The following is a 17,106-nucleotide window of genomic DNA, read 5'->3' on the forward strand; positions in this document are numbered from 1 at the left end:
TTGTGAATGCACTCTCATGTATTTAGGGCTGCAGAGTAAATCCTTCCTGGCTCAGCAGCTGCATTACTTTGAGGGAAGGGTGAAGGGGCAGCCCAGGATCAGTCTGAGGGTTCCTGAGCTGTGAAGCAGCTCTGCACAGATGCCTGCGTGTTTTGCTGATGTTTCAGTTCAGCTGATGGCTGGAGGAGAAAAGCAAGGGCTGTGCACATTTTTAGTTTTTTGTTTCTGTGTTATTCACTCTTCCTTGTGCTTGGTTGTGTGGGTCTCACAGTGCATAGCATTTCAGCACAAAAATCTGGAGAGTGTAATTAAAAAGCACTGGTTTTATTTTATGTTCTGTACCCACCTCACTCAGGGCAGGACCAATGACTGTGAGAGTCACTTTAGTCCAAGTGTTTCTGCCCGTACCAAGATCCCACTTGGGCAATTTTAGAAGAAGAAACTGATGTGGGGACATAATTAGACAAGAAACCAGGAGGCTTAGGGCAGCACGTGGCTTTGCACATCATTAAGTTTTACATTGGTCCAGATCACAAATTCCCAGAATCTGAGGCCAGATGAGACAATGAAGTCATTTGCTCTGCTCACTTATCCATTACAGGCACTGAGTGTTTGTACTTTCTCCCTGGCACTGAGCCCAGAAACTTATGTTTGACAAAAGCACATCTTTGGAAGAGCATTCAACCTGGACTTCTAAGACTGCCAGAAAGAACAACTTTGCCACAGTCACTGGTATTTTTTTCCACTGATCAAACACCATCTCTCTGTTTTTAAAGTAGGCTTGTCTCCTATTTGAATTTCCCTGACTTCAGTTTCCAGCCCTTGCTTTTTATTAGTCTTTCTCCAGATCACACCAATGTTTTCCTTCTTGAAGAAATATTTTGTGTACTGGAATTGTCACACCCTTCTGATAAATTAAGTAGACCAAGTTCTTCTACTTGTCTTGCTATCATGTATTTATTTTGACCACCTAAAGTGCTCACCTAAAGTGCACTTTTGAGGCTCTTTCTACACTTTCAGTAACTTCTTATATTTTTTAAAGCACAGAATGGAATAGTATCCCAGTATTTAATTTGCTATAATGGCAATAAAAATTTTGCATTTGGAATCCCTGCATCCTTCTTTCTCTAAACTTAAGGGATTTAGTGATGGCTTCTTGGATCTGATGTAGAAGTTACAGTTTCCAAAGGAAATCTCTCTTTCTTAAGACTGGCCTTCAATTCTTGCTACACTTGTATTATATATTTTATTAATATAATATAATATAATATAATATAATATAATATAACATAACATAACATAACATAATATAATATAATATAATATACTATAAACTATAGAGTTTGTTTGGGACCATCTTGCTAAGTGAACGCAGCAACCAAGTTGCTCTGAATTTTATTTTTAATCCTCTTAATCTTTGTCTCATCTACACACTTTACCAGCATGGATTATACAGTTACTTGCAGATCCCTGATAGAAATCTTGCATTTTCACACTTCAATATTGATGTCTAGAGAAGCCTGGAGACATCCCATGTTTGATGAGAATTTCCCATGGCCAGATAATTTTATAATGACTTAGCTAAATAGTTTTTAATGCAGAGTGTGCTCCTAATTGATAGTACACTGCTAACTTTTTAATTAGAACCTCATGTGGTAATTAGTGAAATACTTGATACGTTTACATAACTTTAGCAACCAAGTTCATCAGCACTCAAGGAATGAGATCAGATTTGTTCAACCAACGAGGTTCTCCCTAAATTCTTTTTGACTTTCTGTCATTGTGCATCTGTCCATGAACTGAGACCCATTTTCCATCACCATTATTGCGTCTCATTGTGAGAGACACATTGCAATTCAGGTCACCATATCTCCTCTCCATGAGTCTTTTGACAATTCACTGTCATCAAAAGCTCTGTTAAAGGTCACTCTTAGCTATGGGTTTCTAGTTCACAAACATTCATGCCAGTAAATGCCAATATTGTCTCCTGCCACCAGAGGAATGAGAGAGGGCAATTATTGTCTTGAAAAACAAGGAGATAGTCCTGACTTTTTTTCTAATACAAAGAAATGATGTCAAGCTCTTCTGGCACCTTTTTTTATCTCAGTTGCTAAATTTTAAATTGTTGGAGTTTGCCTTTCCTAACATAGCAAGGATGTGGAGCTGCTGAAGTGAGTCCAGAGGAGGCCAAAACGTGGTCAGGGGGCTGACCACCCCTCCTGGGTGACAGGCTGAGAGAACTGGGGTTGTTCAGCCTGGAGAAGGTTTCAAGGAGATTTTAGAGCATCTTCCAGTACCTAAAGGGGCTGCAAGAGAGCTGGAGAGGGATTTTTTACAAGAGCATGCAGTGACAGAAGAAGGTGGAGTGGTTCCAACTTAAAGAGAGTAGGTTTAGATTAGATATTAGGAATAAATTCCCTGTGAGGATGGTGAGACAATGGCACAGGTTGCCCAGAGAAGCTGTGGCTGCCCCATCCCTGGAAACATTCAAGAAGAGGTTGGACAGGGTTTTGAGCAACCTGGTCTGTGTAAGGTGTCCCTGCCCAGGGCAGGGTTTGCAACAAAATTATCTTTAAGGTTGTTTCCAACCCAAACCATTCTGTGAGTCTGTGATTCTATCAACTGTTTCATGAGCAAGTGGAAAGCTTCTTTTCTTCAGTCTTTTCACCAGTTTCTGACCACTACCACTTCTTGTTCTATCAATTTTTAACTCCTGGGAAGGATGCACCCCCCTTTGTACAACTCCCTCTTCTGAAATGTTGCAGTGGAGCACCAATATTTTCTGTCTTCTTTGGTTCATGGGGTTGGAAAGATCTCAAAGAACTTTGATTACTTGCATTTTCCTCCTTTTCAGCTTTTGCCCAGAATCCATGTAGTTCATACACCAGCCTGTCATTTGTTCCAAAAAGTGCCATCAAGACTTCCCCATGATTCCATAATACTTCTGAGTCTTGTTATTCCATCTCTCAAAGCACTGCAAATTGCTCAGGTCATTACCTGGTTTTGATGTGTGAGGGCTGTACACTCAAGGCATATGCTCTGAGGGGTTGCATCAGATATCTTCAGCAGTCCTTTGTCAGCCTAAATTATTTAATGTTTCTCTAATATCCGGTCATTGCTTTTAATTAATATAAAAGAGTAATAAGTATTTACACAGGTGTTTGGGTTTGTTTTTTTTTTGCTCTATCTGCATGAGGAAATCGGACTGTATGAAGAACATATATATCTGCAAAATTTAGTTAGAAAAAAGTGTGTGTAATGTACAGCGGTGTCATTAAATGCTATAAAGTGAGATCCACAGCTTTCAGATTGAGAAAATATTACACATGGACCCCTCTAAAATTCATTAATAGATTGCTTTTTTTTTTTTTTTTTTTTAATGTCTTACATTTTAGGAGCTACTGTTGAAACAGTGCTGGAAAATATCAGCATCAAGGCAGATATATTTCCTCCCTCTCCAAGCAAAATACCAGATGTGCATTTCTTTTACAAGTGGGTAAAAACTGCTGTTTATTGCATTGTCAGATGTCTTCATTTGTTTAGAGGAAACTAAAACTGTGAGGGGGGATCTATAACCCACCTTTAACCCTTGCACTTTAAGCAATATCTGCCTGATATTGATTGACATGTTGAAGATCATCTTATGAAATCAGCAAACACTCTTTACTCAAATCTAAATAAGTCTTGATCCATAGAAAGTGATCCCAGAGCTTTGATTCATCCAGATTATTTCAGTGTCCTGTTGCTTTCCATGTTTTCTCATATATTACTTGGAAATGTCCACTTGTGGTTGCATATTTTCTTTCACTTTCATTTGTGTTTACTTTGATGCTACAGATTAAAAGTAATTGTTTCAACACACACAGTTACTAGAATGCTTTTCCCATTCTTCACTCTTCTCCATAAAAAGAATGCCTCAGTTTGGGTAGGAAGCAGCGCAAAGATCAGCTCAGTTCAGATGTCAACATGCTGATCTTCATGTCAGCTGTGTTTCTAAGCTGGGACTTAATTGAATATAGGACTTTGGATATCAGCATTTTATGCTTATGTGAATACTTAAATTATGTGTCTGATTCTGCAAACTGAGCCCCACACCAGAGACCCTACTTTGAGCATATTATGAACTTGGCTGACAAGGTCTATCATGCTGGAATAAGATCTTTTAAATCCCCTTTAACTGGGGGTACAAGTTGTGGGTTTCTCTGGGTCTGGATTGAAGACACTTGAGATGGCAGTTCATGTTGGGACTCAGCTGTTTATTATTTCTTATCAGTAAAACAGTCTCACTGCTGTGAGTTGGGCAGCTTTTCATTCGAAGGCACAAAATGGCCAACAATCTCTTGTTCCAAGGTCTTTTAAAGCTAAGCTATCCAACTAAGAACTGACACCAGATTGTTTTCCCTTTTAACCCAATAACTGATCCCACAGAGCCCACAATGGGGACTTTCCTGCCCAATTACAAAATGCCACCCAAACCCATGGAGAAGAAGGAAGAAGAAGCACGAAGAAGAAACCCAGGATGACACCCTGTGCCCTCCATCTTGCTTCCATCCACAGCATACTAAAAATCCCAAAACCTCAATTTCTCACCAAGTGATACACCTACACTGCTCTCTATAATCTATTTCACACTTTTGTGGATTCCAGTCTATCTTGAAGTCTGGGAAACTTTCTCCCTGAATGAGGGTCAAAGTCAGTGCTGCCCTGGAGGTCTGGGCACCCCAGAGCAGACAGAGGAATATTCCCAGTGCTCTGGGTTTCCATACAGGACAGTTTGTTTCTCAGGTTGCTAGGCTGGGAGTGAGCCCTCAGAGCCTCTCCAGCAGAGTAACACAACAACCACAGCACCTGTGACTCTCCTTTTCAATAATTTTGTTCTGATGTGGCAAAGTTCACTCCTTGATGCAGCAGATTTAGAAAACCAGAGCAGTTCCCTGAGTAGCATCTCAGAGCACTTTGAGATTTAAATGAATTGGAGAGGCCTACCCTGATTCTGTTGCTCTTTTTTTTGTTTGTTTGTTTGTGTGTTTTACACCTGGCAAAGTCAAAACCATTGTGGTAAAGGGTATTTTGCTAGTATTACAGCTGCATGAGTGTTTACAGACCTCTGAAACAGTAATTTCCATTTAATGTAGTGGAAATATGTTCCTTTTCTCCTCTTGTTTGACATTAGGTCTTCAACAGTGACAACCTCCTGTGAAAATGGCCGAGAAACTGTTGTGACAATGAGATGCAACCCCCACAAACCAGACCAAGGAGAGCTTTCTGTGCCCAGGTATTTCAGTCTTTGCATCCTACTAGTACCAAAAAGCCTTTGCTCCTCAGGTAATCCTTACAAAACTCATTAGTAATTTTATACTACAATAGCAATGAGGAGAGAGCTCTGTCCCTCATCAGTCACTTGTTCTCCTAGGTGTCCATCAGCTTCCAGCAGACCAACTGATCTGTGTTTAGGCTGTGTGGCAGGTTGTTCTGAGCTTAAATGCAAAAGAAAATGCAGTGATGTTTGCTTGTTTTCACTTCTCCTTTATTTCAGTTCCTTATTTTAATCTTCGGCCTCCTGATTAAACTGCCTAGTTGAGGCTTTGAGAGGTAGTTTTTCTTCCTTGAGCTACAGCAGTAGCTAGTTAAAATTATCTTTTTGGACAAAGGCAATCTGCTCTAGGAATTTTGAAATCTGCTATTGCAATGCTTGTGTGAGCTCTGTCTATTTTATGTTTGGGATATATTTATTTATGTGCTTCATTGCTGCATCCTGGCTGCCTGGTACCAGTTGTGTTTAATTTGCCTGGTGTTTTTTTCCTTCATTCTGATTTGAGGTACTTTAAAAAGCTTCTTTCTTCCAAAATCCTGTTTATGCCCGCATAAGCATAACTTAAGGCATAAGCATGATTGAAAAACTGCAGAGAAAAAAAACAACAGTAAAATACTAAATTCTATTAATTTTTAGCAACACACTGTGATTTTTCAGAAGCTTCCTTCAACTCTGATAACTCTCCTCTTTGGTTATCAAGGCCTATTTTAGTCTGTCTGGATGTTACTATAAATCTGCTGATAGCTCTCACTCATCCTCCTTCCCAAAAGTGAGCAGTGTGAGAGGAGTGGGATCCTTTGGTCCCTGTCCCCTCGTGGCACACAAACTGTGCTTGCCTGGAAGAAGGCAGAGTAGAGTTTACCTCACAGGTGATGGATGAATGATTGGGATTTGAGCACCTTTGGAGATGCTTACCCCAGTTTCTGAGGGACCTGTCCTACTACAAATTCTGCTGGGCAGTGATCCACTATCAGCTTCTGCATGAAAATTCTTCAGTTGTTCTTCCAGTGCCACAGGAAAAACATGATGGGAACTGTGATAAAGCACCAGCAGTGAGGGAGGAACAGCCTCCCTTGCTTTTGAAAGTGTGAGGGTAGAAATGGTACATAGCTGACATGTGTACCTTATCTCAGTTCATGTTGGCTTTTCCTTTCCTATCCCCCTTTGATTAGCTCAGCAGTCAGCTGCTTTCACACAGGGAGGTATCAGGAATATGTCAAATAATGTAACTCCTTGATCCTCCAGGCTTGGTGTTTAGTATCACATGAATGTGCAGTACAAGATGAAAGCAGTTGAGAAGAAAGGTCTGTCAGTGCTCTTGCCATGTAGGTTGGAAAAATGCTCCATAATTCACAGAGGAATGTACCTGTTGTCAGGTATTCAAATCTGGGTAAGCCAAAATGGGCTTTTAGGGCTGGGGATTTTTCAGTGCTTCAGATCAGGATACTAGGTTTCCAGATAATATAAAATAATACAACTTTAAATAATTTTTTTTCTGCATGAATATATTTCATATTTATATCACCAAAATTCTTGCATGGCCTTTGGCCATTGCTGCTGTTAGGCCTGATGTGATTGTCAGTAAAAAAATCTACGTGACTGTCCTGCCACTGCCAGTGCAACTTCCTTCTGCAGGCTGAATACAAAATAGGCCATTAGTTTTTCTTGGAGTAAGAGAAGCTGTTATCTCTTCATTAATGGGTGAACATCCTTCTAGTAATTAACCATGACAGGACAAGTCCATTCCATATGGACTAAATCACCCTGACATCATTAGAACAATGGCAGGAACCAGATAGCAGCAGTCAGGTGGAACAGCCACACTGTGCAGGAGAACAGTGATGCTCCATCAGTGTATGCTAGTGTAGTAACACAACACCTCTTCTTTCTCTTTCTCTTTCTCTTTCTCTTTCTCTTTCTCTTTCTCTTTCTCTTTCTCTTTCTCTTTCTCTTTCTCTTTCTCTTTCTCTTTCTCTTTCTCTTTCTCTTTCTCTTTCTCTTTCTCTTTCTCTTTCTCTTTCTCTTTCTCTTTCCCTTTCCCTTTCCCTTTCCCTCTCCCTCTCCCTCTCCCTCTCCCTCTCCACACTCCTTTTAGATCTTTGAAAGCTCAACACCTGTTTTCACTTGAAAAAGCACTCTAAAAACCAGGAAAAATTCTCCCCCCAGATTCTTCCATCTGCTAACTCGATTGATGTTTACCCATTTCTCACACTTCCCATTCCTAATCTTCAGCAGCAGAAGGTGGATGAGGATGCAAACCCCAGAGTGTTTCTTTCCTGACTGATAACTGAGCTCTGCTCTCCTCGTAGCTCCTGCCCTGCAGGCACCTGCGATGGATGCACTTTCTACTTCCTCTGGGAAAGTGCAGAAGCTTGTCCTCTCTGCACAGAGCAAGACTACCATGAGATTGAGGGAGCCTGCAAAAAAGGATTTCAGGTACAGCACCCATGTCTCAAAGTCAGATGGGCTCATTTGGATATAACTTGGACTCTTGTTGAGATTTGGTGTGCAAATTAATGTGTGAGTGGGTTGGAAGGCTGTGAGCTGGCTGGGATGCAAGCTGAGGGAGGAGCTGTGTTGAGACTCAGGAATGTTTGTGTCAATGTCAGTGTGGTTCCTGCAAGAGAGCTGGTGTGTGCTGCCAGCTGTGTGAGTAAGGATGTGAACTCTCAATGCCTTCAGATTTGCAGAACAGTTATTTCTGAAGGATGGAGTGCCCTAAAGACTTCAGTTGTTTCGTAGCCATAAGCATCGGGGCAGGCTAGGAAAGGTTTCCAAATGTCAATTTATAAATTCATCCTACTTGCTTGCAATGTTTTTGCTGCTGCCTTCTCTAGTCAAATATTAGGAAGTTCTTCCACAAGTTCAAACTCTGCTGTTGATCAACAGCTCCTGTGCAGGCACTTATTCCCAATAGCTGTCCAGCCCATATTGTGCCACATGGAGACCTATACAGGGGAGGAAATCCTTTTGCCATGCCTGAACCTGCAGGCCCAAGCAAGGAGAGGACTGATTATACAATATAACTGAAAACCTAAAGGGTGTGTTTTGGTTTGCTTTCACTAAATGTTATCTGACCTTTCTACCTGAGAACAGCTTGTTTTCTGTAAGTCTAAACAGTTCTCTCTTTTCCTACAAGCAGCTCACTTTTTGGTGTTTTCTGTTTGAAAGGAAACCTTATATGTGTGGAACGAGCCAAAGCATTGCATTAAAGGAGTTTCCTTGCCAGAAAAAAGGACCAGCACTTGTGAAACAGTGGATTTTTGGCTTAAAGTTGGAGCTGGTGTTGGTGCTTTCACAGCTGTTCTGCTCATAGCCTTGACTTGTTACTTTTGGAAGAAGAACCAGAAGTAAGTACTGCAAATTGTATTGCATTTAAAAGTTAGCTAAAAGCTTGATGGAGTGACATTTCCTTCATCTGACTTTATGACACTCTTGATAAGCAGTACCTTGTGGGATCAATCCATTCACACACCAAGTTGATTTTCTTCTGTCATGGTGGCTATAAAAAATTTCAGTGAGGAAAGTATAGAACATCCACGGTAATTTGCAATGGCATAATTTCCAAATGTTTTTTTAACCCTTGAGAGTTTTAAGTTGACTTTAGTTTCTGAAACAACGTGGCTTTCTCAAGATCTGAAGACCAAAAGAGTATCTTTAGTCTAATTAGTCCTTTCAGCTTGGTAAAAAATTAGGTTCTTGACCATATTGTTCAGTTCTGTTTTGGTTGTTACTCCAACCAGCACTTCTTCATGCAGGAAGTCCTCTTGACCTCCCCTTGGTCTGGTGGGAAAATATGGTTCTTTTATAAGGATAGAGGACTAATTGGAAAGCAAGAGCTCAGTGTATTGTTAGTACTATTTTGGTTACATATTTTTAATGATTGAAAAGTATCTAATTTCCACTGCCTCAGAAGTAACTATGTGGGAGGACTGCAGACAATCTAAATTACAAAACCCCTGAGTATGGGACATTTGAGAAAAAAAAATCTATTCCTGTGTGGCTTTATATCTTCAGGCTGGAGTATAAATATTCCAAATTAGTGATGACAACGAACTCAAAAGAGTGTGAACTGCCAGCTGCTGACAGCTGTGCTATAATGGAAGGAGAAGATAATGAAGAAGAAATTGTGTATTCAAATAAGCAGTCACTGCTGGGGAAGCTCAAATCCTTGGCAACAAAGGTGAGTAGTAATTACCAATATTAATACAAAAATAATTATTACCTTTTTTTATTACTGGATATGATGAGTCTTTGATGCTAATTTCACAGCAGTGCAGCCTCCCACGCACACCTCATCCAGTCCATAGTGATCTGCTGAAATCCACAGTCTGGATAAAATTAGGAAATGTTGTAGGGTTTTTGGGTAAATGCTCCTTCCTCCACAGAGATTTCAGTAGCATTTTTTAATTGCATGGATGACACCAGAAAAAAACAGGTAGTGGCAGAGAGAACTTTTTTTGCCTGGAATCCTCCCAGGCACATCCATTGCTGAGGCAAACACAGCTATTAGGGATACAAAAAATTAACACTGGCAGCACAGCCACCAGCCACTGCTTGCAGCTCACCTGGGCTGGCTTCATGGCTGGCTGGAGAGCCATAATTTTGAGTAGGATTCAGTTGAAGATAAGTCATCTTCATCCTGTTGCCCAACACAGCAGCCTCCTCCATTTCAGTGGGAAGCAGCGCCAAAAGAAGCATTTTTTCTGCAGTAGATGTGATGTGGATTGTTGCATGTCTGAATTGACGGCACCAAACTCTTTGGTGTCCTTCGAGCATTTCTGAGAGGAGCCACAGAGGACCATCATGGTAGATCCCAAAAGCTCTTTAGTCTTTGTTCCAAATGCCTTGAAACCTGTGCTGTGGAAAGGGTAGTGTTGTCTTTAAGGGATTCCAGTGGGGACATCTGTTATGATCAGAATAAAGGCAAATGACATTTTCCCTTGCAGTTTTGTTGAAGTCAATTTCTTGGAAAGTCTCTTAAAATACCATGATAAAAATTAATTTTAAAACATTGTACTCCAGTTTATTGTCCAAATAGTATCTCAGAATATTGAATTTTGAGATTTTTTTCCTTGTATCCCTTTTTGTTTCCTTCTGTGATTGGCTGCAAAATAATTAAAACTTGTGTGGTGCCTTTCTTTTCCCTTATTATTCTTTTCTATTCATTTTTTTACTTTTTTTTTGTTTGACTGGTGTCCTCTTGCCACACTACCTGCTCCTCAGATATCCCTCCTAGGAGAAGTTACCATTGCACAGATAATGTGCAGAAACTTTCCCTTGAACCCAGCCTGACTATTTGTCCTGCAAAATCAATATTTTTCCTTGTGGAAGGGGGCAGAAATTCAATATTAATTCTTAATTCAATATTAAGAATATTGAAGATGTAAATAAAATCAAATCACATAAAGTTTTCTGGTGATGTTGCTAAAATAGAATTAAGCTTTAGTACTTCAGTATTCAGACAGCTTGAATGCCTTGTTGGAGTTTTTTAATGTTCCTGTATCCACTGTAGCAGGCCTCCTGAGTGTTCTCTCCATTTTCAACAAGCTTGTCAGGTATTTCTAAGTTTGTTCCTTTTTTTACTGCTAGATAACAATAGCTGGTAAATTCAACTTCCAGTACCTCATTAGCTTTCTCAGCTCTGTGTCCTGTAGCCCCATAGATAACTCAAATTTAATATATATTTATAAGAAACCAAATGTTATAGGCATTGCTTTTCATTTATGCAAAAGATGAAGAAATTAATGTCCTGCTAAATATGCATGTAAAATACAGAAAAAAAAAATAAATGGAGGAAAACAGGGGAGAAAAAGGAGAAATGTATAATGACAGAGAAAGAGAATCTGCAGTGTCCTAACTATATGTTCAAGCCTCAGGCTATGGCATTTCTGCCAGCGTGTCACAAAGATATCAGTGGGTTCAAGTACCCAAGGGATTGAGGGCTGGGCCTGTAATATAGAAAGGGATGACTTATTTTTAATGGGAAGATATAAGCCAAATAATTACAAACCTGTTTCAGATTGGGGGCTGTTCTTGTTGGGTCTGTTGTCTCCAGCATGACAATACCAGGCTGTTCAGAACAGATATTTTTCACTGGACTAGCATAGGACAATTTCTCCCCTTCTTTCTCAAGTCTGCACTAGACTGTCCTGATCTGTGTGAGAGGGCTTTAAAAATCAGATTATGAAGGTAATTCAGGACATTTTTGCAGACTATTTCCGTGTGTAAGTCCACATTTCTTGCTCACCCTGATGCCTGCTGGCCAAATGAAAACAGAGAGAAAACTCAACTCTCCAGCCCTGATTTTTAAGACGGAAACTGATGTTTTGTCTTGTGGGTCTCCCAGAGGAGTTGTTGAGATTGGAATCCAGGACCAAGGCAGTGGTGTTCACACTCACATGCTGTGCTTCAAGCATTTTATATTTTGCAGAAAACACACTGATAAGTAATAATAACCATAGAGATGATTACCTTGCAATTCCCCAGCTCAGACTACCTGTCCTATTCTCTGAATATGAAATGACTTTCCCTGCACCCTCTAAAATAAGTGCCATGAACAATAGCTATAGCATAATTTTATTGTTTTTTGCATTTTTTTTACAGAATTAGTAATGTTATTAAATATTAAAGGATCAAACTGTGCACTTAATTACCATAGTAAAAATAAAGTGAAGTTTTTGGCAAAGGATATTGAGAGCAGAAATGATTGTGCTGACTGCTGGAGAGATTTTGAAGAAATCCAGTTGATGGGAACCTGTCTTTCCATTGCAGGAAAAGGAAGATAATTTTGAATCTGTTCAGCTGAAATCTTCAAGATCCCAGAATATATGAAGAATTAATGCTGCCTTCAAAGGAACAAACCTAATTTCTATTTTTACAGGACTATATTTTAAACATATTCTGGCACACATTATAGTGGTGATCTTGGTGAGAAATGCTTGGCCTTTTAAGAGGAAAGAAGACAGGAAGCAAACCAGAAAAATGGATTGCCTTACCATGTGATTGAGTACCTTGCCAAAAAAAGAAAGCAGATTCTTGGATTCCTTACTGGGAATGAAATTCAACTCAGGAAGAGATATACATACTGCAAATAACATGAATTTTTTGCATTCACCTGGGCAACACTCAGGCATGCCATATGATTTATAGGTACCTTTCATTTCCTTCTCATTCTTGTGCATATTCCTAAGAAATTATTTTCAGAGAGGCCTGCAACCTCCTGCTAAGGTTGTGTGTTGTTGTTTACTGGCACAACTGTGAGTCTTTCTTGAAATCAAAATTGTGAATGGTACTCGGAATGAGCCTCGGGTGAGTTTTGAACTTTGGAAAATACTTTTGATTTTAATGCTTTGAAGGTCTGGATGGTCTGTGTTAACCTCTAATGCAAAAGGAATTTTGTTGCACCTGCAAATTGAACCCATTCTGGTGCCCAAGTCATGGCCATCAAGGTTGGAGTAAAACCTAGTGCTATTAAATTTAAACTTGGTAACAGCTGTTGTGTGAGTTGTAGGTCTGGGCCCCTGAGTTTGTAGGCAGTAGCAGGTTCAAACTCTTCACAGAGATGTAAAGTGGTACCTACAGTGCAAGTGGCACTTGTCCCTCTCTGTGGAAGCTTGTCCTTTCAAGAGAAGTCTTTGGCAGATTCAGTGTTCTCCCTTGGGCTGGGTAAATGTCACTTTTCCCAGGGCTAGGAACCAGCAAAACCTGAATTCTAGAGGTACAGTAAAAATCTCAACTTTTGGGAATGAAGGATCAGCTCTGTCAGTTGAGAGGCTTGTTAGAAATACCCAGCCTCCTTTAGTCCTGAGCTCATGTGAGGAATGGGTAGGGATGGAAAGATAGAGGGATGGATGGATATGGATGGAGGGATGGATGATGGATGGATGGACGAGGAATGGTTAGACGTGTGGATGGATGATGGAGGAATGGATGGATGGATGATGGAGGAATGGATGGATGGATGGATGGATGGATGGATGGATGGATGGATGGATGGATGGATGGATGGATGGATGGATGTCCAGCAGAGCTGAGCATGGGTTATGTACTTGCACAGCATCTGAATGCATCCTGTGGCAGTGCAAGTAGCAGCTCTGGAGGAAAGGCACAAAATGGTGCCTTGGAAACTGGAGGCTGGGTGATTTTATTTCCATAAAATCAGCCACGTTATAAGCATGTGATCTTCATAATATCCACAGTAATAATTTCCTGAAATTCCCTCTGAGGTCGAACTCAAAGGAATCTGAAACTTGGGCAAAAAATATTTGAGTAAAATTATGCAAGACTTGTACAGAGCCAGAGAAAATGAGTCACAATTCTTGTATTGACCTCTGGTCAGACTCATATTTCCATTACAGCAAATTTATGGGAATTGTGGAATGCATCAAAATCAGAAAAGAGACATGGGCAGAAATGGTCTTTTTACTATAAGGAATATTGATTTTTGATTTTATATGACTGAGCTAGGTCTATCAATAAAAGAGGGTCCACTTTTAAGTAAAATTTAAATGCAACTGAATTTTCTGCACTCTAAATATTTTATTATACTCTAGATGTGAACAAAAATTTTATGAAGTTTAGGTTTTTTTTCAATAGGGAAAATTCAGCTCTGTTATTTTATAGTTCCAATCAAAGAACACACACTTTACTTTTTTGATGGGAGATCCTTCAGGCATCTTAACTGAAGTGGTGTACATTTTCTGTTGGTCTTGAAAAGGCACTTCACTTTCCCAACAAAGATTTTTATGGGGTAATGTTGAATGTACATTAAATACACATTCCTTTTTGTATATTTTGTACCATTGCACACTTATTATTGTACATTGTATTTGTTGTCATGATGTCATTTATATATGGTTGTCAAAGATGATATGCTCACAGAGTAAATGGTTATGGCTTTGGGGTTTCACGTCTTGAATCTTTTATGATGAGGGGTTTTATGTTGTTGATTTTTATTCAACTAGTGTGTTGTAGCATCAAAGATATATATCTGATGGACATTCATAAAATAAAATAAAAATATATTTGAAATTTTGGACTTGAGATGTTTGGTGGCCCTGCAGCCTTCCCTGAACATTGCTGGTCTTCAATAATGAGTAGAGCTTTTCACTGTCATCAAGTTGCATTTGTCTATATCTCCTTTAATTTTTCCCCTTCTCTCTCCGTATGTTTTCTCAGCCATAATTACACTTCATTCTCCAGAACACCATTTCTTTTCTTATTGCTGGACCCAGATCCCTATAATACAGAAACAACTTATTTTAAAAAATATATTTAATTTGAATTAATACTGCACAGGTTTCATTGGGTTCCCGTCACTTTCCATTAGGTTTCCCAAATAAAATGGAGTGGAATTTCGTTAAAAGCTGTGACAGATTTTGCTGTATGACTCTTCTCAGCTCTGCTTCCAAAAATTTTATCATGATGTTGTGGAATATTCTCCAAGGCATTCTAATGGTGTATATGGTGCAGTGCTAACATAGTGGGAAAGAAACCAATGCTGTAGACTTTATTTACCAAAAAAAAAAAAAAAAAAAAAGTGCATTTTCCAAGAATTAGGCAAAGAAAAACTGAAATATTTGAGGAGACTTATACTATACATGCTGTTAAAGATGAAGAAGAGAGGGGAAGTTTCCACTTTCCCATAAGAGGGGGATGCAACAAAGATTCCTCTATTGCTGCCCATTGAAATCACAAGATTCCTTTTCCATTCCCGAAAGGAAATTTCATTTCCTTTTGGGAAGGGAAAAGGAATCTTGCGAACTGCAAAAGAAAGGCTTACAAACACTCAGGAAAGGAGATAGGATCAAATGAAATGCCATTGAAAAAACCCAGAAAATCGGCAATTTTAGTGTCTTCAAAAAATGGTCTGTGAGTTAGTGAGCTGCATTGCAAAGGACCAAAACATGGCAAAACTAAGGCCACAGATGTTGCAAAAGCAAGGGAAAAAGTCAGGGAGGAAGACACAACTTAGAGGGGAAGATATGAGTGATGTGGCATGAGTATTTAAAAAAAAAAAAATTTTTTCCAAGTCACATCCATCAAAAAGCAGGCCATATGCCATCAGGTGCAGGCACATGCAGCAAGCTTGCCAAAATTGATCCCCGCAGAAGGCCAAAAGAGAAAAGAAGGACTTCCAAACATGCTGGAATGGAGATACCATCAAAGAAATTGCAATTGGAGGAGAAAAAAAAAAAAGTGGAAATATGGGACATTTAGTGACTTTAAGAAAATGGACCGGGATTGTATCAGGAGCAGTGGAAAGGAGCAAAAGATGCAACAACTAAGCTTGCAGATGTTGCAAAAGCAGAAAAAAAAGGCCAAGGAGGAACCCACAACTTGGAGAGGGAGATATGAAGGACATGGCATGGATAGTGTAATAACAAAAAAAAAGAGAGAAAAAAATCTCTCCCAAAGTCAAAGGCATCGAATGGCATGACATGCCATCAAGTGCAGGGACATGCACCAAAGATTCCTCTTTTGCTGCCCATTGAAATCGCAAGATTCCTTTTCCCTTCCCGAAAGGAAATTTCATTTCCTTTCGGGAAGGGAAAAGGAATCTTGCAAACTGCAAAAGAAAGGCTTACAAACACTCAGGAAAGGAGATAGGATCAAATGAAATGCAATTGCAAAAAACCAGAAAATTGGCAATTTTAGTGTCTTCAAAAAATGGTCTGTGAGTTAGTGAGCTGCATTGCAAAGGACCAAAACATGGCAAAACTAAGCCCACAGGTGTTGCAAAAGCAAGGGAAAAAGTCAGGGAGGAAGACACAACTTAGAGGGGAAGATATGAGTGATGTGGCATGGGTACTTTAAAAAAAAAAAAATTTTTCCATGTCACATCCATCAAAAAGCAGGCCATATGCCATCAGGTGCAGGCACATGCAGCAAGCTTGCCAAAATTGATCCCCGCAGAAGGCCAAAAGAGAAAAGAAGGACTTCCAAACATGCTGGAATGGAGATACCATCAAAGAAATTGCAATTGGAGGAGAAAAAAAAAAAGTGGAAATGTGGAACATTTAGTGACTTTAAGAAAATGGACCGGGATTGTATCAGGAGCAGTGGAAAGGACCAAAAGATGAAACAACTAAGCTTGCAGATGTTGCAAAAGCAGAAAAAAAAGGCCAAGGAGGAACCCACAACTTGGAGAGGGAGATATGAAGGACATGGCATGGATAGTGTAATAACAAAAAAAAAAGAGAGAAAAAAATCTCTCCCAAAGTCAAAGGCATCGAATGGCATGACATGCCATCAAGTGCAGGGACATGCACCAAAGATTCCTCTATTGGTGCCCATTGAAATCGCAAGATTCCTTTTCCCTTCCCGAAAGGAAATTCCATTTCCTTTCGGGAAGGGAAAAGGAATCTTGCGAACTGCAAAAGAAAGGCTTACAAACACTCAGGAAAGGAGATAGGATCAAATGAAATGCCATTGAAAAAACCCAGAAAATCGGCAATTTTAGTGTCTTCAAAAAATGGTCTGTGAGTTAGTGAGCTGCATTGCAAAGGACCAAAACATGGCAAAACTAAGTCCACAGGTGTTGCAAAAGCAAGGGAAAAAGTCAGGGAGGAAGACACAACTTAGAGGGGAAGATATGAGTGATGTGGCATGAGTATTTTAAAAAAAAAAATTTTTTTCCAAGTCACATCCATCAAAAAGCAGGCCATATGCCATCAGGTGCAGGCACATGCAGCAAGCTTGCCAAAATTGATCCCCGCAGAAGGCCAAAAGAGAAAAGAAGGACTTCCAAACATGCTGGAATGGAGATACCATCAAAGAAATTGCAATTG

General features: G+C 39.7%; 1 protein-coding gene across 1 annotated transcript in view; it reads left to right on the forward strand.

Moving 5' to 3' along the window:
• ELAPOR2 (endosome-lysosome associated apoptosis and autophagy regulator family member 2) overlaps positions 1-14,347 on the forward strand; it is a 102,021-nt gene extending 87,674 nt beyond the window's left edge. The window contains exons 17-22 of the mRNA XM_059472843.1: positions 3,396-3,492; positions 5,174-5,275; positions 7,624-7,750; positions 8,486-8,664; positions 9,332-9,497; positions 12,089-14,347. Of these exons, the coding sequence (XP_059328826.1) occupies positions 3,396-3,492; positions 5,174-5,275; positions 7,624-7,750; positions 8,486-8,664; positions 9,332-9,497; positions 12,089-12,148 (731 nt within the window). The 3' untranslated portion in view covers positions 12,149-14,347. The remainder of the gene's footprint in view (positions 1-3,395; positions 3,493-5,173; positions 5,276-7,623; positions 7,751-8,485; positions 8,665-9,331; positions 9,498-12,088) is intronic.
• Positions 14,348-17,106: the final 2,759 nt, after the last annotated feature.

The sequence above is a fragment of the Ammospiza nelsoni genome, chromosome 5, assembly GCF_027579445.1.
Source record: "Ammospiza nelsoni isolate bAmmNel1 chromosome 5, bAmmNel1.pri, whole genome shotgun sequence".
In the NCBI taxonomy this organism is placed as follows: domain Eukaryota; kingdom Metazoa; phylum Chordata; class Aves; order Passeriformes; family Passerellidae; genus Ammospiza; species Ammospiza nelsoni.